Below are 25038 nucleotides of genomic sequence, written 5' to 3'. Positions count from 1 at the left end.
TCCAGTCCATTTTAGTTCGCTGATTCCTAGAATGTCGACATTCACTCGTCATCTCCTGTTTGACCACTTCCAATTTGCTTTGATTCATGGACCTAACATTCCAGGTTCCTATGCAATATTGCTCTTTCCAGCATCGAAAATTGCTTCTATCACCAGTTCCATCCAGAACTGGGTGTTGTTTTTGCTTTGGCCCCATCCCTTCATTCTTTCTGGAGTTATTTCTCCACTGATCTCCAGTAGCATATCGGCCACCTACCAGTCTGGGGGGTTCATCTTTCAGTGTCCTATCTTTTTGGCTTTTCAAGCTGTTCATGGGGTTCTCAAGGCAAGAAGACTGAAGTGGTTTGCCATTCCCTTCTCCAGTGGACCACACTCCATCAGCCCTTTCCACCATGACCCGTCTGCCCTGGGTGGCCCCACACGGCACGGCTTAGTTTCATGGAGTTAGACAAGGCTGTGGTCCGTGTGATCAGATTGGCCTGTTGTCTGTGATTGTGGTTTCCATCTGTCTGCCCTCTGATGCCCTCTCTCAGTGCCTGCTGAAAGTTATGTTTAATATAACGCCACCAAATATTTAGGATAGGGAAGTACTATTGCCTGGAAAATCCCATGGACGGAGGAGCCTGGTAGGCTGCAGTCCATGGGGTCGCTAAGAGTCGGGCATGACTGAGCAACTTCTTTCATTTTTACTTTCATGCATTGGAGAAGGAAATGGCAACCCACTCCAGTATTCTTGCCTGGAGAATCCCAGGGACAGAGGAGCCTAATGGGCTGCCGTCTATGGGGTCACACAGAGTCGGACACGACTGAAGCGACTTAGCAGCAGCAGCAGCAGCAGCAAGATGTACCAGAGCACACGTACGTTACCACCTCGTAATGCCCCCCGAAACCAGGGGTGTCCTTGGGAGGATGGCACCCCACCTCGCCCGACACAGGTTGCTTTCTGTACGGAGAGATGGGACCACAGCCCTTCCCCTCAACCCCCGAGACTGCACAAAGGGTAGCCCAGTGCCCCCCGGTAAGGACCCCGATCCAAACACCAGTCACCCTAGGAACGTGCCCTGGGACAGCCGAGTGGGTGACGAGTCAGCCACAGATGCCCCCACGCCGGGCTCCCTCGTGGAGTTTCCCAACCGAGCCAACGATACGTAGAGACTCATATCCTGGATATGCTTGAGCTCTGCACCCACCGCGCACACCAAGAGTAGCTTCCTAGCTTTTTGTTAGACAGAAAGATTGCCTTTGGTTTCAGGACACTACAAACTCAGCACACAGGTCATTCTGCGGACATCATAGTTGTCAGCTCTGGCCTCTGCGGGACGTCCACTGGGTGGGTGTCCGGGTCCTCGGAGGAGCAGAGAGCCCAGCGACGCCCACAGTGTCCTGGTTGTGGAGGAAGGCCGTTGGCCGCTTGCTGGGATTTAGGATCTGAAACAAACAAAGAATTCTGACTCAGCCGGCGACCTTCCGCTCTGGTCTGCAGTGTCTGTGGAGATGCAGGAGGGGAGACATTGTCACACGTCTGTGGTGTGCAGGGTGGCCCAGCCCAAGTTCACCACCTCCTCGGATCCCCCATCCCCGTGCTTGGCTGACACCACTATCCCAGGCCTCCAAACCTGTGGCCCTCCAAGCGACCTGGACACCTCCCACTGGACGTGTACAGGCCCGGAGGAGCCCATCGGTCACCTCCAGGCATACCAGCTCACCTGCCAGGGTGGCCCTCTGCAGCCACACCACCATCCCCCCCACCTCTGCTCCTGCCTGCCGACCAGCCTGGAGCTCAGCAGCGCCTCCCAGCTGCTATCATCCTTCTGACTTGAGCCTATGAACAGCACTCAGCCCTGCAGTTTCTCTGGAGAGCAAGCCCTTCCCCTCGATGGGCCAGTTCTGCCCTCTCTGGGGATCCGGCCTCCGCAAGCCCACTGCTGTCATTTCCCAGCACAAGCCAGACCCCTCCATCCCTACTTTAAACCTTCCATGTCTGTTAATAGAAACACTGGAGGCTCATCTCCCAGGCACCTGCCACGTTTCAGGACTGAGCTGGGGACTCCCAAAGCCTCACAGACACCTAATGGGGCGAGGAGGCTCACCCCCGGGGAACGGGGGAGGAAGCCGAGGTCCACGACTTTCAGGACAAAAGTCCCAGAATCATTTCTGGGACCAGGCCCTTCTTGCTCCTCATTAGCTTTCAGAATTCAGGAAGTGGTGGCAGCAGTACCCGGGCCATGTTAACAGTGTGGACGGCCGGGTTCCAGCCCAAGAGACCAGGATTCAGGGGGTCTAAGGTGAGACAGGAATTTGCATTAACAGATGCACACACATTCACACGCACACATTCACACACAGACACACACGCAGACACACACACAGAGGGGCCCTGCCCCTCTCTCCCTGCCTCACCCCTTGCCTGTGCTACCGGTACCCACAGCCACTCCCTTTAGGCAAACCAATGCTACCTGTCCACTGGCCCTGCTCCTGCTCCATCAGCCAGCTCCCCCCTCCTCTGCCCTCAAAATGGGCTCAGTGGGGGACTTCCCTGGCTGTCCAGTGGCTAAGACTCCGTGATCCCACTGCAGGGGGCTGGAGTTCGATCCCTGGTCAGGGAAGTAGAGCCCACACGCCACAACTCAAGATCCCACATGCTGAAAGTAGGACCTGGCCCAGCTAAATAAACAACTTTTTAAAAATTACGCTCCATGGACACACCTCCCCGGGCTTCAGCACACTCTCTGCAGGGGAGTCTCAGTCACTGGCTTCCAGCAGGTACACTGGGACCTCTGATGGGCCCAGCGGCCTCCTGTAAGGCAGGGCCTCTGGCACCAGGGGACACGGTCCCTGCCCCCTCTCTGGGGTCTGATGACATTCCTAGGATGGTGCGTGAGGCCTGAGCAGATAAGAGGGTGCCAGGTGGACCCCCAGACCCACAACCAAATCACTTACCTGGAAGCGGGGAGCAGACGCGCCATGGCTTGAGAACACACGTGGGAGGTGGCCGACCACAGCCACTGGATGTCGCCGGGCATGTCTGGAAGCCACGTCACCAGTCTGCAGGATGGAAACGCAGACACGCACACCTCGTACGTGAGTGAAGACGAGCCACAGCAGAAAGGACAAGAAGAAACCCACCCCGAAGGCAGACACCTGACGCCAGTACCGTCGTTCAGGTACTGCCAGGGTCACTTCTAACCCCAAGCTGATAAATGCCGCAAGGCAAACCCACCTAAAAGCCTAAAGCAAAATGAGGCCACTTTGGACTCAGGAAAGCTCAAAGGACTTACACGGAGATAAAAGGCCTGGGTCTTCCCAGAGCCCAGTCCTCTGGGGCAACATGGACCCTGGCACACAGCATCTTCTGGTTGAGACACTATCCCCTGCCCCCACATCGAAGGTGCTCGGCCATGTGCGTGCCCGCAGAGGAAGCTGCCAAGGAGGCCTGACCTCTGCCCTCCAGGCTTCCAACACCCCGGACACAAAAAGGACCCCACGTCTCGGGCTTCAAGAAATGTCAGCGGAGGACTTCCCTGGTGGCTCAGTGGCAGAGCCCGCCTGCCAATGCAGGAAGCATGAGTTCGAGCTCTGCTCCAGGTAGATCCCACACACTGAGGAGCACCTAAGCCCATGCACCACTGTTGGGGGCCAGAGTGAGGCACTCCGCCCATGGCAAAGGTCATGAGGAAGGAGGCTCGACATACGCAAAGGCGGGATCGAGCCTCAGGAGTCCCCCTGGAAATCCTCGAGCATCTACCCCCATAACCAGAGCCTGCCTGCTTTACTACTTTGTGCTCCCACCTACACCTCGGACTTTACGGGGGGCTGTCCCCCACCACCTCTTTCGGAGAAGGAGTTAACCTAGAGCTCCAGTTAATAAAAACTCCTGGGCGTGACAAGAGCGTTTTAACCTACAAACTCCTCTGAAGGTTCTCTAGCCTGCCTGACAGGCTTGTCCGGCCACATGTGATTGCTCACAGCCTCCCAACCATGAGAGGCATGAGATGCTTTAAACCTTCTAGAAACAGGTTCCTTAGAAAAGTTAGAAAACTATTAGGATAAGTATAATGGGCTGATTAGAAATTGTATTGGTGAAGGGTTTTTCATTTGTTGAGCCAATGTTTGTTGCTAAGTCTCCACATCCCCTGCCCTTACACATGTTAACGAATATATAGAAGAAATAAGTATTAACCTTTGATATTAATCACGTTAGACCTTAGGCTAAGTAAATTCTTTTCTTAACTAAAACCCACTACACTCTCACCCTATAGGAATGTAAGTTTATTTGGGTGGTGTCTGTTTTAAGAATAATCACCCCTGGAGAAATAAGTGTCCTGGTTGACTGACCGCTGTCACAAGGAGAGGGTCATAAATTGTCAGCAGGCCCCCTGGCCAGAAGATGATGTAACACCCCTAAGACCTCTGTATACATTGGTATGAAGCACCTGACTTTGATAAAAGTCAGGACTGCTGACCCCATGTGACTTTTGCATAACATCTCACTGTATAAAAGTAGACCATGGAAAATAAAGAATTGGGATCAGTTTCTCGAAATACTGGTCTCCCCATATTGCTTTCTCTCTCACTCTGGCTGAGTGTCCATCTGGAGCGTGGAACGTGCCATGCTTACTAATTATGCCTGGGCTTCTAAGATCCGACCGGGGAGGCCTCAGTGTCTCCTCTCCTTCGGGAGAACGGAAGGACGCCTGCGGCCTACGTAAGTGGTGCAAGCTTCTTGTCTTGAAGTTTTATTGGTCTCCCGCGTAAACCAAGCTACTCAGCCTCTTTTCTCCACTGAATTTTCCTACTGAGCTATCCTCATCCTATTACTCTTTACATCTTTAGTTAACATCTAACTGAAGCTATTGTATCCTGATCCTCGCCACCGCCGTCCCCGCTTCGCATACCCTCGATCAGCCGGGGCTGGACCCCGGCACACCACAACTACTGAGCCTGTGCTCTCCAGCCCGGGAACCGCAACTACTGAAGCCACGTGCCCGAGAGCCCGTGCTCAGCAACGAGAGGTCGCTGCAGTGGGAAGCCATGCCTGCACCTGGAGAGCAGCCCTCACTCACCGCAACTAGAGAAAAGCCCAACAGCAACGCAGACCCAGCACAGCCAAAAATAAAGAAATATTCTTTAAAAGTGAAACTGTTAGTTGCTCAGTCGTGTCCGACTCTTTGCAACCCCATGGACTGGAGCCTCTGACCCTGGGATTCTCCAAGCAAGAATACTGGAGTGGGTTTCCATTCCCTTCTCCAGGGGATCTTCCCAACCCAGGAATCAAATCTGGGTCTCCTGCATTAAAGAAAGAAAGAAAGAAAGAAAAACCTACTGTATAGCACATCGAACTCTACTCAATGTTATGTGCCAACCTGCTTGGGAGGGGGATATGGGGGAGAATGGATACGTGTATATGTATGGCTGAGTTCCTTCACTGTTCACCCAAAACTATCAGAACATTGCTAATCGTCTATACTCCTATAAACATGTTTTTGGTGTTAAAAAGATTTAAAAAAAAAAAAAATGTCAAGGGACTTCCTGGTGGCCCAGTGGTAAAGAATCTGCCCTCCATTGCAGGGGACGAGGGTTCAATTCCTGGTCAGGTGCCGGGAGCCGGCATATTGCATACTGAGTGCATATTGCATATTGAGTGCAGCACTTTCTACAGCATCATCTTTCAGGATCTGGAATAGCTCAACTGGAATTCTATCACTGCCGGGAGCCAGCGTGAGGAGCTCCACCCATGACAAAGGTCATGAGGAAGGAGGCTCGGCATACGCAAAGGCGGGATCGAGCCTCAGGAGTCCCCCTGGAAATTCTTGAGCGTCTACCCCCAAAACCAGAGTCTGCCTACTTTCTGCTTTGTGCTTTCACCTACACCTCTGACTTTACGGGGGGCTGTCCCCCACTACCTCTCTCTGAAAAAAGAGTTAGCTTACAGCTCTAGTTAATAATTCCTGGGTGTGACAGTGTTTCAACCTACAAACTCCTTTGGAAATCCTCTAGCCTGCCTGAATAGGTTTTTCCGGCCACATGTGATTGTTCAGAGCCTCCCAACTGTGAGAGGCAGGAGGTGTTCTAAACTGTCTAAACACAGATTCCTTTGAGTAGACAAAAGATTGATTAGAAATTGTATTGGTGAAGGGTTTTTCACTTGTTGGGCCAAGGTTTGCTGCTAAGTCTCCATACTCCTTACCTACTGTGTCCTTGGCAGTGTATTGATTGATAGAATGGGTGTATAGAAATGTAAGTAGTAGCCTCAATGTGTGTAACCTTGGACCCTTGAGTTAATTCTTTTCTTGATTGAGCCCACCTCACCTTTGCCCTATAGGAATGCAGCTTTGTCCAATGCTTTTTTGGAGGCTGGTGCCTGACTTTGGAATAATCACCTTTAGAGAAAGATAAGTTTCTTAAAATGTTAACAGGCCTCCTGGCCAGAAGATGATGTAATTCACCTGAACTTTTGCATATGATAAGTTTGAAAGCCTGGCTTCGATTACGACCAGGAACTGCTGTCCTTGCATGACTCCACCCCGTCCCCCATTATCCTCTATGCACAACTTAAGGTATAAAAACTACTTTGGAAAATAAAGTGCGGGCCTTGTTCACTGAAACTTGGTCTCCCCATGGCGCTCTCTCTCTCAAATTCTGGCTGAGTCTCCATCTGGAGCGCGGAACCCGCCACGCTTGCTAATTATGCCTGGGCTTCCAAGATCCGACCGGGAAGGCCTGTGTCTCCTCTCCTTCGGGAGAACGGAAGGACGCCTGCGGCCTACGTAAGTGGTGCAAACTTCTTGTTTTGAAGTTTTATTGGTCTCCTGTGTAAACCAAGCTACTCAGCCTCTTTTCTCCACTAAATTTTCCTACTGAGCTATCCTCATCCTATTACTCTTTATATCTTTGATAAAATATTTAAATAAATAGGTTGCTGACGCCGTCCCCGCTTCAAATACCCTGGATCAGCCGGGGCTGGTCCACGGCAGTCAGGGAACTAAGATCACACACGCCCCAGGGCAACTAAGCCCGCTCGCCACGACTAGAGAAGCCCACGTGCATCCTGGTCTGAAAACCAAGCACAAGCACAATACACAAATCAAAGAAGTTATCAGAGTCCTTTTTTAACACAAAGGAAAAGGAAGGAAAAACTATGCCAGAGCAGCCAGCCCTCCTCCCAGGGCAAGGCAGGTGGCTGACTGGCAGGGCTGGGGAGTGATCTGGGAGGTCCAGCAGAGCCAGAGAACTGAGCCGGATTTTGAAGGATGGCTGGGACTTTTAGGGGCTTCCCTCATAGCTCAGTTGGTAAAGAATCCACCCGGTTTGATCCCTGGGTGGGGAAGATCCGCTGGAGAAGGGAAAGGGTACCCACTCCAGGGTTCTTGGGCTTCCCCTGTGGTTCAGCTGGTAAAGAATCTGCCTGCAATGTAGGAGACTCCGGTTTGATCCCTGGGTTCGGAAGATCCCCTGAAGAAGGGAAAGCCTATGCACTCCAGTATTCTTGGCCTGGAGAATTCCATGGACTGTATAGTCCATGGGGTCACAAAGAATCGGACATGACTGAGCAACCTTCACTTTCACTTTGGGACTTTTAGAAAGACAGACTGAAAGACATGCTGACTACGTTGCAAAAAGAAAATAAACACTAAAGAAAATCTGAAGAAAACAGAGGGAAAACCATGCCCGGGAATCTAGCAGCCACACAGCGTAGGCCTCGGGATCCTTCCAACACACAGGAATAAATCCCCCTCCCTCCCCAAAACGCAGACCTACAAGAAGCCACAAACCTGAGGGAGCAATGGGAAAGGAACTGGGGTGGCCAGGGGCTCCCGACCAGGCACCTTTCCAGGGTGTTCCACGCAGACGGCAAGCTCCACCCAGATGTGCAAGGAGCCAGGCTCTGGGCTGAGCGCCCAGCGTGACTCCTCTCACTGAATCCTCACCCTACCTCCAAGCCCCGAGAGGAAGCCAGAAAGCCACGGAAAGCATTCACCTCTGGACCACAGCGATGGCAGACTCCACGGGCAGCATCACGTAGGACATGATCTTAACTGGTAAGAAGTTGCAAATCCTGTTTCTGTACCCATCTGGGTTTCTGACTGCCTTCCTCAGTGCTGAAAAACACAAGTTGGAGGTCTGTTTCCCACCAGCGTAAAAACCAAGCCACCTTCCCCAACTGGTGCCTGGAATTTCTATAAATCCTACCAATCCTGGCAGCTAAGCAATCAGAATGTGAAAAAGTGAACGTGAAAGTTTCTCAGTTGTGCCCCACTCTTTGTGACCGCATGGACTGTAGCCTGCCGGGCTCCTCTGTTCATGGGATTCTCCAGGCCAGAATACTGGAATGGGTAGCTGTTCCCTTCTCCAGGGGATCTTCCCAACCCAGGGATCAAACCCAGGTCTCCCACATTGCAGGTGGGTCCTTGACCATCTGAGTCAGCAGGGAAGGAATCAGAAGCTATCACAAATGAGGTCAGATGTGGAATGTGTCTAGATAGCCCTTGGATCGCCGACAGGACACAAGTTCCCTTTGAAAGAGTCTCCTTTAAACTGACTCCCTGCACAAGGGAATGGCAACCCACTCCAGTATTCTCGCCTGCAGAATTTCATGGACAGAGGCATCTGCTGGGCTACAATCCACGGGGTCACAAAGAGTTGGACACGACTGAGCAGCTTTCACTACTACATTTTACTTCGTTTATTTTTTATTTATTAAATTCATTTGGCTGTGCTGGGTCTTAGCTGTGACATGTGGGATCCAGTTCCTGGACCAGGCATTGAACCTGGGCTCCGTGCTTTGAGAGCTGCACTGACTCTTAGGCACTGCACTGAGGCTTCCAGAATGGAAATCCCACTTCACTACCTCTTTAAATTACTTTTGGAGGCAGACACAATTGTCTCAAATCTCGCCAGCCCAGGCTTCATGAGCTTTTCTTTGCATCTGCAATTGGATTCCACTCTGCCACCTGGGACCCCTAGCCTTCTATTTTCCCCTTTGTGATGACCTCACCATGCCTCAGATCACAATAACCTGAGCAGCTGCTGGTCAGTGCGAATCCTAGGGCATTAGTACCTAAGGCAAGAAACGGCATCCCTTTCATCTTTGTTTTATTCAGCGGCTCAGTTGTGTCCAACTCTTTGTGACCGCGTGGACTGCAGCACGCCAGGCTTCCCTGTCCTTCACCATCTCCCAGAGTTTGCTCAAACTCATGTGCGTTGAGTCAGTGATGCGATCCAACCATTTCATCCTCTGTCGCCCCCTTCTCCTCCTGCCCTCAATCTTTCCCAGCATCAGGGTCTTTTCCAATAAGTCAGCTTTGAAGTGAAGTCAAGTTGCTCAGTCGTGTCTGACTCTTTGCGACCCCGTGGACTGTAGCCCACCAGGCTCCTCCGTCCATGGGATCCTCCAGGCAAGAGGACTGGACTGGGTTGCCATTTCCTTCACTTTCCCCAAATGCCTGACTGGAAACTGGACGGTGCACTCATCTGTCCATCAGATAGTTTGTGATGACACGATAAGATACATCACCTTCAGTGAAGGTTCAAAACTGTGGTTTGGGGAGGAGGAAGACGTTAGGAGGGGCTCCTCAAGAGAGAGAAGACTCTTAGATGGGAGGACAGAGAGCAAACAGCATCGTCAAAGAATGGGCCACCCCAGGAGGCCCCCTAGAAACCCAGTGTGTTTGGACTTTTGAGCAGAGAGCACAGCAGGTTAACTCAAAACTCAGCTAGAGGACGTTCCTGGTGGTCCAGTGGATAAGGGTCCTCCCGCCAGCGCAGGGGCCATGGGTTCTAGCCCTGGTCCAGGGAACTCCACATGCTGTCGAGCACTAAGCCTGTGTGCCACAACTACTGACCCTCGCGATGCAGTGACAGAGCCCTTGCAGCTGGAGCCTGTGCTCCGCAGCAAAAGAAGCCACCGCAATGAGGAACCTGGGTACCACAACCAAGAGTAGCCCCTGCTCACTCAGGGACAGCAAACAAGACCCAGTTCAGCTCAGTCAGCCAGTCGTGTCTGACTGTGACCCCATGGACTGCAGGACGCCAGGCCTCCCTGACCACTGCCAACTCCGGGAGCTTGCTCAGACTCATGTCCATCGCGTCGGTGATGCCATCCAACCATCTCATCCTCTGTCATCCCCTTTTCCTCCTGCCCTCAATCTCTCCCAGCATCAGGGTCTTTTTCAGGGAGTCAGCTCTTCACATCACGTGGCCAAAGTATTGGAGTTTCAGCTTCAGCATCAGTCCTTCCAGTGAGTATTCAGAACTGATCTCCTTTAGGATGGACTGGTTGGATCTCCTTGCAGTCCAAGGAGACTCTCAAGAGTCTTCTCCAACACCACAGTTCAAAAGCACCAATTCTTCTGCGCTCAGCTTTCTTCATAGTCCCAACTCTTATATCCATACATGACTCCTGGAAAAACTATAGCCTTGGCTAGACGGAACGAAGACCCAGTGCAACCAAAAATGAATTAGATTAAAAAAAAAAAAACAACCCAGCTGCAATGTTATGTGCCAGCCTGGGTGGCAGGAGGGTTTGACAGAATGGATACCTGTATGGCTGAGTTCCTTCACTGATCCCCTGAAAATATCAGGACACTGTAAATCAGTTCTACCCCAATATAAAATGTTTTTGGTGTTAAAAATAAATAGATAAATGAAATAAAAACTCAGTTGGAATTTGTTTTCCTCTGGCCATGACTAAATGGGAAGGGAGACAGAGCAAGGACCCAGGGGGATGGGAGGTCCATGCGCGGAGGTGGGGGTCCCGACCAACGAGCGTTGGTCGCTCTGCCCTGTTTCTCCCGGGGCAGCAGCAGGACCTTCCTCCACAGCTCACGGGGAAGCCGCCCTTCCTCCTCTGAAAGGGTCACTGACCACCGCCTCCTCTGCACCCCCCGCCTCCCCGCCCCCAGAGCCAGTACCCATGCTGAGCTCGGGCGACAGGGTCTCCAGGACGCCCTCGTCCCAGGTCAGCACGCTGAGGCGCAGGTGGTCCAGCAGCTCGACTGCCTCAGGCCCCGCCTCCCACGTGGCCACACCCAGAAGAGGCTCCAGGCTCCTGGGCTCCGACTCTGCTTCTGCGGGGGACGCGCTCAGGCACGGATGGGGCCCCTCACGGATGCCTGCGAAGGGCATGGAAACAAAACCCATCAGGCGATTTCAGTCTGCAGGGCCACTACTCGCCCAGCCACCTGCCCACCCAGTTGGAGGAAGCTAACAGGCCTGTTATAGGTACGCAGCGTGGATCCACCTGGGAATAATCCGCCTGGGATCCCCCCTGCTCCACCTCGAACAGGGACCACCAGTCCTAACAGGGAGAGCGCAGGGTGGTACTTGGAAGGGGACGGATGAGGCGGGCAGCTGGCTCTGTCACGCACAAGCCGTGTGGGCTCTAGAGCCACATGTGGATTCATGAGGTTCAGAGGAAAGGATGATTCATAACAACTGAACCACTCGAGAAGCCCAGTGTTCCAGGCCCTGCACGACCCATGCAGCTGCTCCCAGCTGAACGCTGAGGAATCAGAAGCCAGAGAGGTGAAGGGATTTGCCTAAAGTCACACAGCCGACACGCGGCAGAGAGATATTCAAACCCAGGTCTGATATCAAAGATGGCACCCTTCCGTCACCCGACCTTGAGAAGAAGCCACAGGTTGGAGAGTCTGTGCTGGCCCTGCCCTGGGTGCCAGGGCTCAGGGGCTGATCCCCGTGGGTGATTGCTGCTCTCACGCTGCGTGGGGACGGTGGGACGGGTAGACTTGGATGCCCACACCTCCCCGGGCTCACCTCTCGCTTCCAACCTCAGGTTAAAAGCCCAGGGGCTGTCCCTGCATGCCCCTCGCCTCACTCCCAAGCTACACCTCCCGCTTCGACTCCCTTGCATCTTTCCAGCCTCTGACAGACACACAGCTCAGCCTCTGGGGACTTATTCTCTCTGAGGAATGTGTCAGAGAATCTGTTTCCAAGGAACACCTGTCCCGCCCCCATGCATCCTCTGCTGAACCCCAAGGAAGCCAGGGTGACCGAGGCAGAACCTGGCTTAGATCCTTAAACCCAAACCCAGCACCCATGCTGCAAGCGCCCAGCCCACGCCAGGATTTAGAATTACTAAGAATCAGTCGGCATCATTCACTCCAAACTCCTCTTGCTACAGATGTGGAAACAGAGGCCCAGACAGAGAAGGGGCTAGCCCAAAGTCACCTAGCAACTTCTAGAAGGTTCCTCATTGTCTTTTATTTCCAGGTGGCTCCCAAAAGCCAATCCCAGTTCAGACCTGCGTTCTAGAACCTCGAACTCTGACATCACCATGCGTTCTGTGTACATGCCTGCTAAGTCGCTTCAGTCGTGTCCAACTCTGAGACCCTGTGGACTGTAGCCCGCCAGGCTCCTCTGTCCATGGAGTTTCTCAAGGCTAGAATACTGGAGTGGGTTGCCAGGCCCTCCTCCAGGGGGTCTTTCCGACCCACGGAACAAACCTGCGTCTCCCACGACTCTCGCGTTGGCCAGTGGGTTCTTTACCACGAGTGCCACCTGGGAAGGCCCAGTCCCTCTGCCAACCACCCAAATCTCTCCCAGGGCACCACACATGGGGCTCTCGAGCTTTCCTGCAGGACCCGCGCCCTCCCAAGGGCCCAAACTGTGAGCACCACCCTCTGCTCCGGTCCCAGCCACAGACGCCAAGGGCAGGACTTCATCCCCGAGTCCTCCTCCTCGGCAATCTCTGGTGGGTCGTCTCCAAGTCCTGTCCCCTCCGGCCCCTTCCACCTTGCTGCCGTGACCCCAGCCAAACCCATGGTGGCCACCTTGACCGGGGATGTTGGCCTCACCCTCTCTGTACTGCAGCCAGGGGCCCTGGCAGAGCTCCCTCTGCCTGCCCTCACTCCCGCGTCAGCAGCCCTCCCTGGCTCCCTATGGCTGTGAGAGGCAAGCCCCTCTCCACCTCCACAAGGCCCAGCCTTGCCCCTCTTTCCATTCACCCCCATTCCTGTTCCCCTCTAATCTGTTCCTCTGTCCCCAACCCCCACCACTCCAGTGACACATGCCTCTTTCCACCTCGAACAGACTACCTGTCTGCAGGACTCACGCTCACACCCCCCCATGCCTAGAACATTCCTGTTCACCCTCAAAGCATCACTGCGGATTTGCGTCCTCCCAGGAGCCCTGCTTTCCCCTGCCTTGCAGAACCCCACCCCCCTTCCCCTAACTGAACCCCAGCTGAATCTACAGCATCCTGTACCTTCCTGCCAGGGCACTGAGCCCTCTGGCAGCCTTCTATTCAGGTACCTGGCCCCTCCCCAATCCCAAGACTAAGCTCCAGGAAGGCAGAGGCTGCATCTGTCTACCCACTGTGGAGTCCCAAGCGCACAGCCAACTGCTTAGCACCCAGAAGGTATACGGTAAGCACTTTCTGAGCAGATAAATACACGAATGTCCCATGAACCACACCAGCTCCTCGGCCTCGGACAAAGACTAACTCAGAGGATCAGTGACTGTAGCAACCGTTAGTGTCCGGGAAAAATAGCTCGAGACACAACTAATACTTGGTTCCACACTAACATGTGAAGAACCCAAGTTCCCCAGCCCAGACCAGCCAGGACCTTCCCCAGAACACAGCTGGGCTGGTGGGCGCGGCCCACACCTGGCTGGAGGCAGCTCTCCTGATGGCTTCACCTGAGACTCAGAAACCGTTTCTCTTCCTTCCTCATCAAACTGCTGCTGCTAAGTTGCTTCAGTCATGTCCGACTCTGTGTGACCCCACGGACTGCAGCCCACCAGGCTCCTCTATCCATGGGACTTTCCAGGCAACAGTACTGGAGTGGAGTGCCGTTGCCTTCTCCCCATCAAACGAAAGGTTCACAATTGTTCAAGCAAAAATGAAAAAGCAAAGGAGCTGCCTTCGGCTGGCAGACAGGGACACTGCGGAGGGAAAGGGACCCTGGGGCTGTGACCTCTGCAGGGTCAGCCAGGCTCACCCCAGCCCTGCTCCCCAGACTGCGGGCCGTGGCTGCCTCCATTTCTCCATCTGTAAAATGGGCCAATGATTGCCTATCTCTCAGGGCCGAGCCTGATGGCAGGTGAATGTGCTGAGCGTTGAGTGATGGCACCAGCATGGCTCCCCTGGTGACCAAGACTGAACAGAAAAGTGACTCAAAGGGCATGCCTGCCGCCCTCGCCATACGCACCGTTCTTCTCCAAGAACCTGAGCGCGTCCACATATCCTTGAAGGCACAGCTCTCCAAGCATCTGTGGACAAACCACGTGACGTGAACCGCAGGCGGAGTCACTAAGCGGCAATCCTTCCAGCAGCGCCTGAAGACGGCAGGCACAGAGCCAGGAACCCCCGAGCTCCGAGTCGACGCCGCCTGTGGACAGGGTTCTGCGCTCCCACGAACAGGCAGCCCTGCTTCCTGGCAGGACTCCCCTCGAAGGACACCCTCTCCACGCGCAGCCTGCACTGGCGCCCCAGCATGACGGGAGCTGGTTCCTCTGGTGTCCTTTGGTCCCTGGATGAGCCTCCATCCTCACAAATACCGGGGCCTGATCTGCTTGTCATGGGACACTGAGCTGCCTCCTCTGCACTCAAACCACATGGGCACCCGATGCTGTGGTCCAGCCTTATCTCTACCCATGACGACACGCCTTCACGTACGCTGTATGGCATGGCCTTCTTTCTCCCCAGAGAGCTGTCACTGTGCAGATTCTACCAACTTTCTTACTATATTAGGGTGGTAAGGTCCACCACACTATAGTGACAGTCAAAACAAAAGATTAAATGGGGAATTTCCCGGTGGTCCAGCGGTTAAGAGTCCACGCTCTCAGGCCAAGGACTCGAGTTCAATCCCTCAAGATGCTACAAGTCTCAAGGCCCAGCTGGGGAAAAAAAGGAAAAGATTAAACCACCAAACGCAGTGTAATTCTTGACCATGGCTGCCAATAATCACTGGGGGACTCACCTGGTGGTCTGGTGGCTCAGGCTCTGCACGCCCAAGGCAGGGGGTGTCGACCTCCGGTCAGGGAACTAGATCTTGTGCCACAACTAAGACCCAGTGCAGCCAAATTAATTAATTTAAAAAGAATCATCGGGATAATTAAATAATAGAAAACAAAACACCCTACTGCCCAGGCTGTGATGTGCTATGGTCGGTCATGTCCAACTCATTTGCTCCTTTGTCTTGGGATTTCCCAGGCAAGAATACTGGAGTGGCTTGCCATTTCCTTCCCCCAACTCAGGGATCGAACCCACATCTCCCGAGTCTCCTGCATTTCAGGCAGATTCTTCACCCAGTGAGCCATCCGGGAAGCCTGAACAGCTGCTGGGTCGCCTGGCAAGGAGGGATGCAAAGGGGAGAACAGCACCCCCAGAACTCACAGCCCCCTCTCACCTTGACATCCAGCATTAACAAAGACCGGAACATCAGGTAGAGGTTCTCTGTGCAGAAGTGCATGTTGAGCTTGGTGAACCCTTCGTTAAGAAAGAACGTGGACTTGACTTTGGGGCAGATGTCGCTCTCCCCATAGAAGGGGGACACAGTGATGGTCTTTTTGGAATCAACGAAGGGCATGATATCACTTACTCCTCCGTCCACATATCGCTTTTAAGGGAGAGGACAAAAAAAAGGACACACTGTCATTAGCTCTGGGCTGGAGTTCTCTGTGTGCTTCAGATTAGGGATAGAGACTTCTCAGAGCCGCAGGGAGACCTAGTGAGAGACCAGGGAGTTTAGAACAACTCTTGCAGCAAATCCCCAGCGAGCATTTCTGTGCCAGGCCAGGCTGCCACTCAGGACTGACACATGCTGTTGCGCAGTGCGCGCACTGCACCAGAACAGTGCCGGGTGAAGAGGCACACAGAGGCTGGTGCCTGGCCACGTTGCTGGGCCCAGTCATGAGCGGCCCCAGGCGAGTCCATGTAATTCGCATCCACTAGGGGCGCTGAGCGCATTCAGGGCAGAGTGTGATGTAGATGGAGCCAAAGAGAGACAGATGGTCATGGGTTCGATTCCCGAGGCCCCTTGCTGCTTGAGCGATCTTGGACGAGACATCTAACCTGTGGTCCTGACTCTCTGTCCACACCTGGGCAATGAGAACCAGCACTGGAGACTTAAATGACACGGCAAACCCGGGACTTGTGCTCTTAAAAAAAATGGCATCTTATCCCACAGGAAAGGAGCATCTGGGTAAGCACTGTGACAATCCATTTTCCTATATTCCATGGTAAGCGCTCAGGAACTCTGTTGTGTCTAGCTATTTACAACCCCATGGACTGTGGCCCGCCAGACTCCTCTGCCCATGGGATTCTCTAGGCAAGAATACCTGGAATGGGGGTGCCATCTCCTACTCCAAGTGATCTTCCCGACCCAGGAATCAAACCCAAACTCTTGCGTCTCCTGCATTGGCAGGCAGGTTCTTTATCACTGAACCTGGGAAGTCCTCCTGTTAATGTATTCATAGCCTCCAACAACCCTAGTGCCCACGGCCAGGCTGGGGTAGCAAGGTTTTGCTACAGTTGATTCCCGAACCTCAAATCATCATAGCCCAGCTGTCGTTGCCCATGGTGGGGGTGGGGGGGCCTTCAAATATCACAAGGGGGAGGCTTTCCCCAGCCAGTCCTTCCAAAGGGAGACATGCCAAGGCACACTTTGGCCTAAAATGAGTCCCGGACAGGATCGGGCATGCTCAGGCATGCCTTCGGGATCAGGAGAGTCCTCCCTTGAGGCCCACAGTGATCAGCTGTGCACACACACCACTAGTTTCTGTATCGTAGCTGTTTGTCAGGGTCAGATCCCTCACTGGCAGAAAGGGACTCGGAACCCAACAGCAGCAAAGTTGAGATTGAGATGGGAGGAAGCAAGGGACTGTTTTTCCAATTGTTTTTTATGTTTTTCTTAGGTAGGTAGAATAGGGAAAAGGAATCCAAAATGGCGGTGGCTAAAAGACAAGGAAGGTCCGAGGACCAGAGTGAAGACTTCAGGCAGAACAAACAGAACAAACAGCACTCCTGGCTAAGCCCAATTTGCATAGGGCAGGCCCAGGTAGAAGGAAAAAACATATAAAAGGAGGAGCCAAAGCGCTTTCTCTCGGACTCTCTCTCCCGTGTGCGTGCGCTCTTTTCTCTCTCTCTTTCTCTCTCTCTCTCTCTCTCACTCTCCTGCTATCTTCTAAATAAAATAGAGCTGTAACACTGATTTGCCTAAGAGCTGTAGCACAGTTTGTCTAAGACCTGAGACTTGTGACGTGCAGAGGGCTTTAATGTCCGTTGCTCCAAATCTTTGTTGTGACGAGACAAAGAACCGAGGAACATACATTCGCGTGACATTTATGGTGCCGTGACTCGGATTTAACCTGGCTGAAACAACCTCTACGTGGAAGAGGCCAAGCACAACAGGAGCCCAGCTCAGCGAAGCTCCCTCACTCTGGTCCTCGGACCTTCCTTGTCCTTTAGCCACCGCCATTTTGGATTCCTTTTCCCTATTCTACCTACCTAACATTTTTAATTCATGTTTGCTGGAGCCTAGGTGCTTCCCACTGTCGGCTTAGTTTCTGCTGTACAACAACGGGCAGCTGTTATACACACACACACATGCCCTCTTTTGCCGCTCAAGGTCTACTGTAAAGTCCAATGACTCCTCCGTCCTGTGGGGTTTTCCTCCAGCCTGAACTTTCCTGGAGGAATGTTCTGAGTTTGCTCAGTGGAATCCCAAGAACACTCTGCTCTGACTTTCAGCAGGTTTTGTGTGAGGACACTGAGGGTGTGACTGTGTGTGGCCCACGGCCGGGGCGGCCAAGGGGAAGTGCAAAGATGACAATGACAACAATGACAAAACAACCCATATTTACCTAATACTTAAGAGTGCCGGCCTCTGTGCCGGGCACTTCAGTGCATTATTGCAGGTAAGTTCCACGAAAGTGCAACAACTGCACACTATTATTGACTCCCAGTTTGCAATTCTTTCTAAGACTTAAGAAATGTGTCCAGAGACTTTTCTGGAGGCTCGGTGGCTAAGATCCCACACTCCCAATACAGGGGGGCCGGCTTCAGTAGCTGGTCAGGGAACTAGACCGGGGACACCACAGCTAAGCATTTGCATGCCACAACCGAAGAGCCAGAGTTCCGCAACTAAGACCCGGCACAGCCAAATCAGCAAATAAATGTTAGAAAGAAAGAAAGGAACGGATCAACGTGGCCCAGCTAACATGGGCTAAAGCAGACACTCGATTCTAGGTTTGTCTGCCAGGCAGGGGCTGTGAGAACCACAGGTGACCGCTTCATGGCTCCAGGCCTCGGTTTTCTCATCTGTAAATAGGGCCAGCTGTGTGTCTGTCCGGCGGAAGCTCCGGGGCACGAGTGAGCCTATTCGCAACCTGCCTTTGCAAGTCGCTTTGCAATGTGAGGCCCGTACTGCTGTTAAAGCGTGAACCGAAAGGGCTTCTGAAGTGCCTTCCTGCTGAGACATGGGGATGTCTCGTCTTCTCTCCCACAGCTGTGGCAACCTAAACGGTCTCCAGACGTCGCCAGATGTCCCGGGACAAGGGACAGAATTATCTGACAACCACTGCCCTAGAAGGAGGCTGCCAGGTGGTCCAGCATCCAGCCCAGAGTCTGTAGGACCGACACCTCAACTTCTGCTCTTCCTCCTGAGCCAGTGCTCAGGAACAGCCACATGTGTCTACATGGGAGTTGAATCACAGCCCTGTCGGAAGCCTCTGCCCAAAGCCATGGACCGAAAAAGACAGAGTCAGAGGCAGAGAGGATTGAAACTCTCAGCTCCTCAGAATTAAACCTTAAGTGAGTAAATTGACTCTTGAGCAACTTATACTCTAAGTAGGCCACTGGGCACCTATGTCGGTGCTCATGTGGAGATTATGTGAACAGCTTACGTTACAGGTGAGCAGTTAATTATCCCACACAAAGTCAGTTTTGCTTCAAGAGAGCTTGGAAGGGGTTCAGCTGTGGAACCTCTGTCTGAAGGCTGAGAGGCAAAAGGCTTTCTTCATTTAGGGACAGGTCTCAGGGGCCCAGGGTGCCTGAGCCCAGGGCCTTGTCTTCCTTTTTTTTTTCCAAGATGCTTAGTACGGGATTTAGTTCCTGGACCAGGGATAGACCCAGGCCCTTGGGAGTGAAAGTGCAGAGTCTTAACCACTGGACCACCAGGGAATTCCCAGAAACACCGTTGAAAAGTGGACTTACCACGCCTCTGAAGGAAGGGGGGATCCAGCCACAGATGAAAGGGACGTAGGAGGAACAACACAAGGCCTGCGAAGGCAAAAGAGAGTGAAACCACAGCACAGCCCAGACCAGGCGGCCTTTTACTCCCTGGGCCTTCACAAGCCTTCTACAAGCAAGGACAGCAATAAGCCTGAAAGCGCTGCTGGCAGAGCAGGTGCTTTTCTGAATGGTTGGATGAAGATGAGCCTGCCCACACACTTATTACTTCAGAGTGCTTGTGTGCTAGGTCACATCTGACTCTTTGTGACCCGCATGGACCGTAGCCCACCACGCTCCTCTGTCCATGCGGTTTTCCAGGCAAGAACACTGGAGTGGAGTGCCATTGCCTCCTCTGGGAGATTAGATCAGGGCTTTGCAATTACTGACACTCATCAGAATCACCTGGAAAGCTTGGCCAATCACAGACTCGGGGCCCCACCCCTAAGATTCTGATGAGGCAGGCTGGAGGCGGGGCCTGAGAGCCTGCACTTCTAAAACACCCCCAGGAGATACTGCTGCTGCGGGTCCCGGGGGACCACGCTCTGCATCTCACCGAGCTAGCGAGCACTAAATTAAGCATGATGTAACACTGGTGCAATGAGAGAAAAGGGCTCCTGTGGGAATGCACAGGTGCTGGGACCTAGAAAATGTTCCCGGAAACAAAGTTAAGTGGAAGACGACACTGGCTGCTGAGAAGCAGCTGGTTATATTCGCCAGGCAGCTGGCTCGTATGGACCTGTGTTAAGTGAAATGACGCCCAAGGCATTCTCACAAAAGACTCAGCCAAACCAAACGGCATTTTGATATCGCCAATGATCTTCTCTGTGCTAGAGCCAGAGGACAGAGGTAACCAAGACACGCTCCCACCCTTGTGGGCTTCACTGGGCGGGTCCTCATTAAGGAACAGGCATCGTTGGGAGGACGGCCACACACATAAGGTCCCTGGAGCAGGAGGTTATGAACCAAGTCGTGAAGGAGGGGGAGACACTGTTCGAAGCTGACACTGTCTGGGACACCCCAGGTTTGCACAGGCTCTGGACCAGCCCGCTGGAGGCACACAGCTTCCATCACTCTGGTGCAGGAAGCCAACCTGCATCACGGGCAGCCAGGTTCTCCTGCATCTTAAGTAAAACATGGGGCAGACTGGCTTACAACAGCCCCTCCCTGTGTTGCTTCCAAAACGAAATGGCCCTTCCGACTCGACAGTACCCAGATAAGCCGCTTACGTCCACGACTTCGTCTTTGGAATGAAAATCCGACACCAGCACGTTTTTTCCGTCGGACACTCTGGTAAGTGAGACGACCATCTTGCCCGAGACAAGCTGGTGGACGTTGTCAGGGAGGTGTCTCTGGAGACCGTCTCGGATGTGCTTGCTCAAACTGAAGCCTGGGTGGACGATCCCGAATTTCTGGCTTCTGGCGCTCCGGGTGAGGTCCACGAGGATCTGCAACGTCTGGTCTGGGTGGGGGGTGAAGTGGAGGATGGGCAGGGAGGGGAAGAAGGGAGGGGGAGGGGTGGAGAGAGAAATATGCAAAGGAATGTACCACCCTGGAGGTGGCCATTGCTTTGCGGTGGGACCAGAAACCTGATGGCAAGGAAGCTGCCAACCCTCTCCTTTGTCTAGGCCTGGGCTGCCGGATCGGGCCGGTGGTTCCTGAGCCTGAGATGTGGTTAGTCCACACTGATGGGTAAAAGACGCACGGGATCCCGAGGGCTTAGAATGACGATCACAACAACAAAACGCTGACTATCGCATGGGTAATGTTTTGTGTTGATTAGACGTGAAAACGGCAATATTTGGGCTACACTGGGATAAATCAAACACATTTCACTGATGTCTTTTATTTCTTCCACGTGGTTCAATGGACATGAATTTAAGCAAATTCCAGGAAATACTGAAGGACAGGGAAGCCTGGTGTGCTGCAGTCCACGGGGTGGCAAAGAATCAGACACGACTTGCTGACTGAACCACAACTAGGAAATAAAGATACACATAATCCTGTTGGTCAGAGCCGTTCTTGACCCCCCCGGGCCAGAGGAACGAGCCTCCAGAGGCCCAGGGAGCCCTCCCTTCGTCTTCATCCCTCCATCAAGGCCAGATGCCAGGAACCCACAGCATCAGAGCTTGAGCATGGATGGGCCTAACCCTGCAGGGAGCAGAGAGCAAGCGCAGGCTGGGACCTGAGTTTGAATCCTGTCTCTACCGCTTACTAGCTGAGCAACTTCAACACGTTACATCACTCCTTCTGAGCCTCAGACAGTATGTTTTTAATGTGGGACAACACTCACCTACATTCTGGAGACGGAGAAGATTAGGTACACTAAAATCTGTACACGGTCAACCCGGAGGAAGCACCTCGTAAATTTCTAGACTTAACTTTCAAAAACACATTTGCTTATTTATTTGCTGCACCAGGTCTTGTTGCGGCACACGGAACTGTGTGAAGATCTTTGATCGTCACTGTGCAGGCCAGTTCTTCCCAGGCAGCATGCAAATTCCCAGTGCAGCATGAGAACTCTTAGTTGTGACATGTGGGATCTAGTTCCCCAACCAGGGACGCAACCTGGGTCCCCTGCATTGGCAGCACGGAGTCTTAGCTACTGGACCACCAAGGAAGTCCCCAGACTTAACTCTGAACCTCTGGAAAGGGAGTCACTCAGCCCCGGGGCTCCTCTGTCCATGGGGATTCTCCAGGCAAGAATACTGGAGTGGGCCATGCCCTCCTCCAGGGGATCTTCCCCACCCAGGGATCGAACCTGGGTCTCCTGCAGTGCAGGCAGATTCTTTACCCTCTGAGCCACCAAGGACACTTTTAACCTCTAATGCTACAATTGCCAGACCGTCTAGTGGACACAGGGCCCTTTCATGCTCCATCTGACCTCACTCACTGGCCTGGGCCCCTCTGGTGGCCTGCACTGCCCTGGCAGGCAGTGCCAGCCCAAGCCCTGGTCATCCACAGATGTGGGGACGCAGAGGGCCCGGACACACCAGCAGGCCCTGACCCACTTCCGACTCCACTGCGTTCTCCCTGCACATGTGGCCCCTTTGAGGCCAGACAGAAGGCACATGATTGCACAGAGCTGCTTGGTTCTGCCAGGCTCTTCTTCCAGGTCAGCCCTGGCTGAGAGATGCGCTCAGGAACCCTGCCCAAGCCACAGGCCCTGGGAATGCTCCCCGGAGCTCCCCAAAGTCAGACAGGCAGTTAAAGCAGGAAACCGGGGCTCCCAGACCCTGCGGAGCAGTTCTTGCCAAAACCTCCAGACCCTTTCGGGGGACTTGCTGGTCCCGAGCCTCCCCCTGCAAGCCCAGACGCTCCGCTGCACCTGTCCTCTACCTGTGAACCTCCTCCAGGCTGGATTCGGCCAACTTCCGGTGCTGGGGTCTGTGCATCTGAATCAATGAAACACTGGACTGTGTGCGTGTCTCCAGGTCACAAGCCGGAGACGCAAGGGTTGGCTTTTATCACAGCTCAAGTCCAAGCTGTGCAGACTGGCTGTGTGTCCAGTCTAGTCACCCCCGAGGTCACATTTCCTGCTCTTTGCCCCTCTCCCTCTCGATGGAGACGGTTGCCAGCGTGGCCTCTCCCAATCCCCACCTCACAATCAGCTCAGGGTCTCCTCACTGATCCTATCCAATGGCAGGGCTGTGAGTATTGGCAAGGGATTCCTGGCCTCCAGGAACAGTCACTTCCTGCTGGCAGTGCCCAACACAGCTGTCCCCGGGTAGAGCAAAAAGTAAAGTGTTGAGGAAGCCCAGTAAAACAGGGGCCGGTGAGAAGAAGCTCTGTCGCCCAGTGTGGGCACCAACAGCCTCACCGCTCCAGGCTCTGCTCCCTGGCCAGAACCACAGGCCAAGGACGCCAGGCCCTAGTGATTCAGGCCCGCTGGCCACCAGCCTCGGTCCTCCCCTCCCTCCGGTCTCTACGGGGACGGAGACCTTCACTAGGACAAGATTCAAACAGCCAGGACCTGTTTCCAGGGCACTGTGCAGGGACGTGGTGGGGAGGATGGGATGGGAACGTCCAGTCCCCCAAAGGGTCTCCAACACCAGGAAAGGAGGAGAGGAGACAACTTTGCGAATTCCTCTCCTCTCCCAAAACAGCTCTCCTCAACCCCCTTTCACCCCAAACCAGCAAGCTGCCTTCTACCTCAGAGGCACCCTGGCGCCCCCCAGTCCCCAGGGTTGGGCGGAGTTCAAAGGCCCCTGGCGGCGGCGGAGACGGGGGGCTGTCTCAGCCCCTCGAGTCCCCAGAGGGAAGAAGGTACTCACCCCTGCCTGGGACACAGCCCCAAACCTCCCTCCTGGCCTCACGCAGGGGAAATGGGAACTCCGCTCCCCCGACCGCGTCACGCTCCCTCCTCCCGGTCGCTCCGACACCACCTGGCTCTTAGTCCCGGAATGGGCAGAGGGGCTTCCTCCAAGCCCGGGCGCCAAAAGGGAATTGAGGCGAGGATGCGCTCCGGGTTTGCACGCCCCGCTTCCAGGGCTCCCCGGCGCCGGGCAAAAAAAGATGCACTGGACGATCCAACTGTTGGGGGGAGACCCCGGCTTTACCCCCGCAGGGCCCGCTTCCAGCCCCGGCTCCCAGCGCGCGCCCCATCCCGGCGCGGAGCCCGGGACCTACCCAGCGGGATCCCGGAGAGGAAGGAGGCGCAGTGCAGCGCGCCCGCCGAGGCGCCGAAGAACTTTTGCACTTGGCGGAGGAGGTGCGGGGCGTGCTCGCTCAGGCAGCGGGTCACCCCGATGTGGTAGAAGCCCAGGAAGCCGCAGCCGGCGAAGGACAGGCTCCAGCCGCTCTCGGCGTCGTACATAGCGGCGGGAGGTTGGGGCGGTGGGCCGGGGTCCGAGCGCGCCGCGGCTCCGTCCGGCGCCCACCCTGCTTCTCCGCCGGGCCTGGGCGCCGCAGCCCGGGCTATTCCCGGCGCGACGTCACCGGCCCCGCCCCCGCCCCACTCGGACCACGCGAGCCAGCCTCCGGGCGGCCCAGTGCGGGTAGCGCGGCCACCCCGCCCTCCCCGGAGGCGGGAGGCTGGGAGGGGTCTGGACCCTGCGGAGCAGAGAGCGGAAGACCTGGGCCAGGTGAGGGTGGAGGAGGGAGTTCCTGCAGCTCCTTTGACAGTGCAGATCCAGAGCTTCCTTGCCGGTTCCTTTTCACCCCTTAAACCAGTTAGAACGTTACAGCTGCCTACTTAACGTTCTTTGTTTAAGTTTAAAAACAATTTTTTTTTTTAATTTTCGGTAGCCCTGTGTCTTCTTTGCTGCCCCAGAGGACCTCCTCTTCACTGCAGTGCGTGGGTTTCTCCTCGTTTCTCTTGTTGCCGAGCGCAGGCCCTAGGCACACCGGCTTCAGCAGTTGCAACACTCAGGCTCAGGAGTTGCAGCGCGTGGGCTTTTAGGACGCCTGGGCTTCAGTAATTGGGATCCAGGGGCTTAGTTGCTCCGCAGCGGGTGGAATCTTCCTGGACCAGGGATATAATTCCTGTGGCCTGCGTTAGTGGGCAGACGAACCACGTGGGAGTCCGCCACTTAGGTTCTTAATATCCTTCGGACCGTGTATTCATTTACCTTTTTACAGGAGGAAGCAAGCTTGCAGTAGGCACCAGCATCTAAATGGAATTTCATGTTTTTGACTTCCTGCAAGTTTTTGCATGATGTCTTCGGTTCTCGGCAAATGGTGGAGATTTTTCACTGAATGATAATGATAGGAAGTCCCCTTCAAAAATTCACTTCTAAGTCAAAATTGTACATAACAGGTGCTTGGGGGTTGGGTGGGCTGTGCAAGATCAGGGGTTCTGGAGGCTCAGGCCTGGGGTATTTCTTGTGCCCTTAGGAAGTGCCTGGGTT

The 25038-nt window shown here is 54.1% G+C and overlaps 1 protein-coding gene and 1 long non-coding RNA gene across 4 annotated transcripts in view; one reads left to right on the top strand and one right to left on the bottom strand.

Moving 5' to 3' along the window:
* Window positions 1-24250, bottom strand: part of LOC147373223 (1-acylglycerol-3-phosphate O-acyltransferase PNPLA3-like) — a 34829-nt gene extending 10579 nt beyond the window's left edge. Inside the window, exons 1-9 of one of the 3 annotated variants that reach the window (XR_015164624.1) lie at window positions 23819-24137; window positions 20419-20651; window positions 19175-19240; window positions 15369-15578; window positions 14169-14229; window positions 10911-11111; window positions 7979-8099; window positions 2941-3045; window positions 1290-1428 (exon numbers count right to left, since the gene is read on the bottom strand). Coding sequence is in view for 2 of the 3 variants with exons in the window: in XM_086403202.1 (XP_086259328.1) it covers window positions 1422-1428; window positions 2941-3045; window positions 7979-8099; window positions 10911-11111; window positions 14169-14229; window positions 15369-15578; window positions 19175-19240; window positions 20419-20651; window positions 23819-24005 (1191 nt within the window). In the remaining variant the exon portion in view is untranslated. Of the gene's footprint in view, window positions 1-1205; window positions 1429-2940; window positions 3046-7978; window positions 8100-10910; window positions 11112-14168; window positions 14230-15368; window positions 15579-19174; window positions 19241-20418; window positions 20652-23818 lie in introns of those variants that run through there. The other 2 variants (XM_086403202.1, XM_086403201.1) reach the window with 2 other exon arrangements.
* Window positions 20189-21195, top strand: LOC147373224 (uncharacterized). Its single transcript, XR_015164625.1, has 2 exons — window positions 20189-20482; window positions 20818-21195. It is a non-coding gene; the product is annotated as an uncharacterized LOC147373224 (long non-coding RNA).
* Window positions 24251-25038: the final 788 nt, after the last annotated feature.

Source organism: Bos grunniens, chromosome 5 (genome assembly GCF_055505025.1).
Source record: "Bos grunniens cultivar Pamir isolate PY7600 chromosome 5, Bosgru_T2T1.0, whole genome shotgun sequence".
NCBI lineage: Eukaryota > Metazoa > Chordata > Mammalia > Artiodactyla > Bovidae > Bos > Bos grunniens.
The sequence above is the reverse complement of the archived record's forward strand: the minus strand, read 5'-3'. Positions and strand labels throughout refer to the sequence as shown.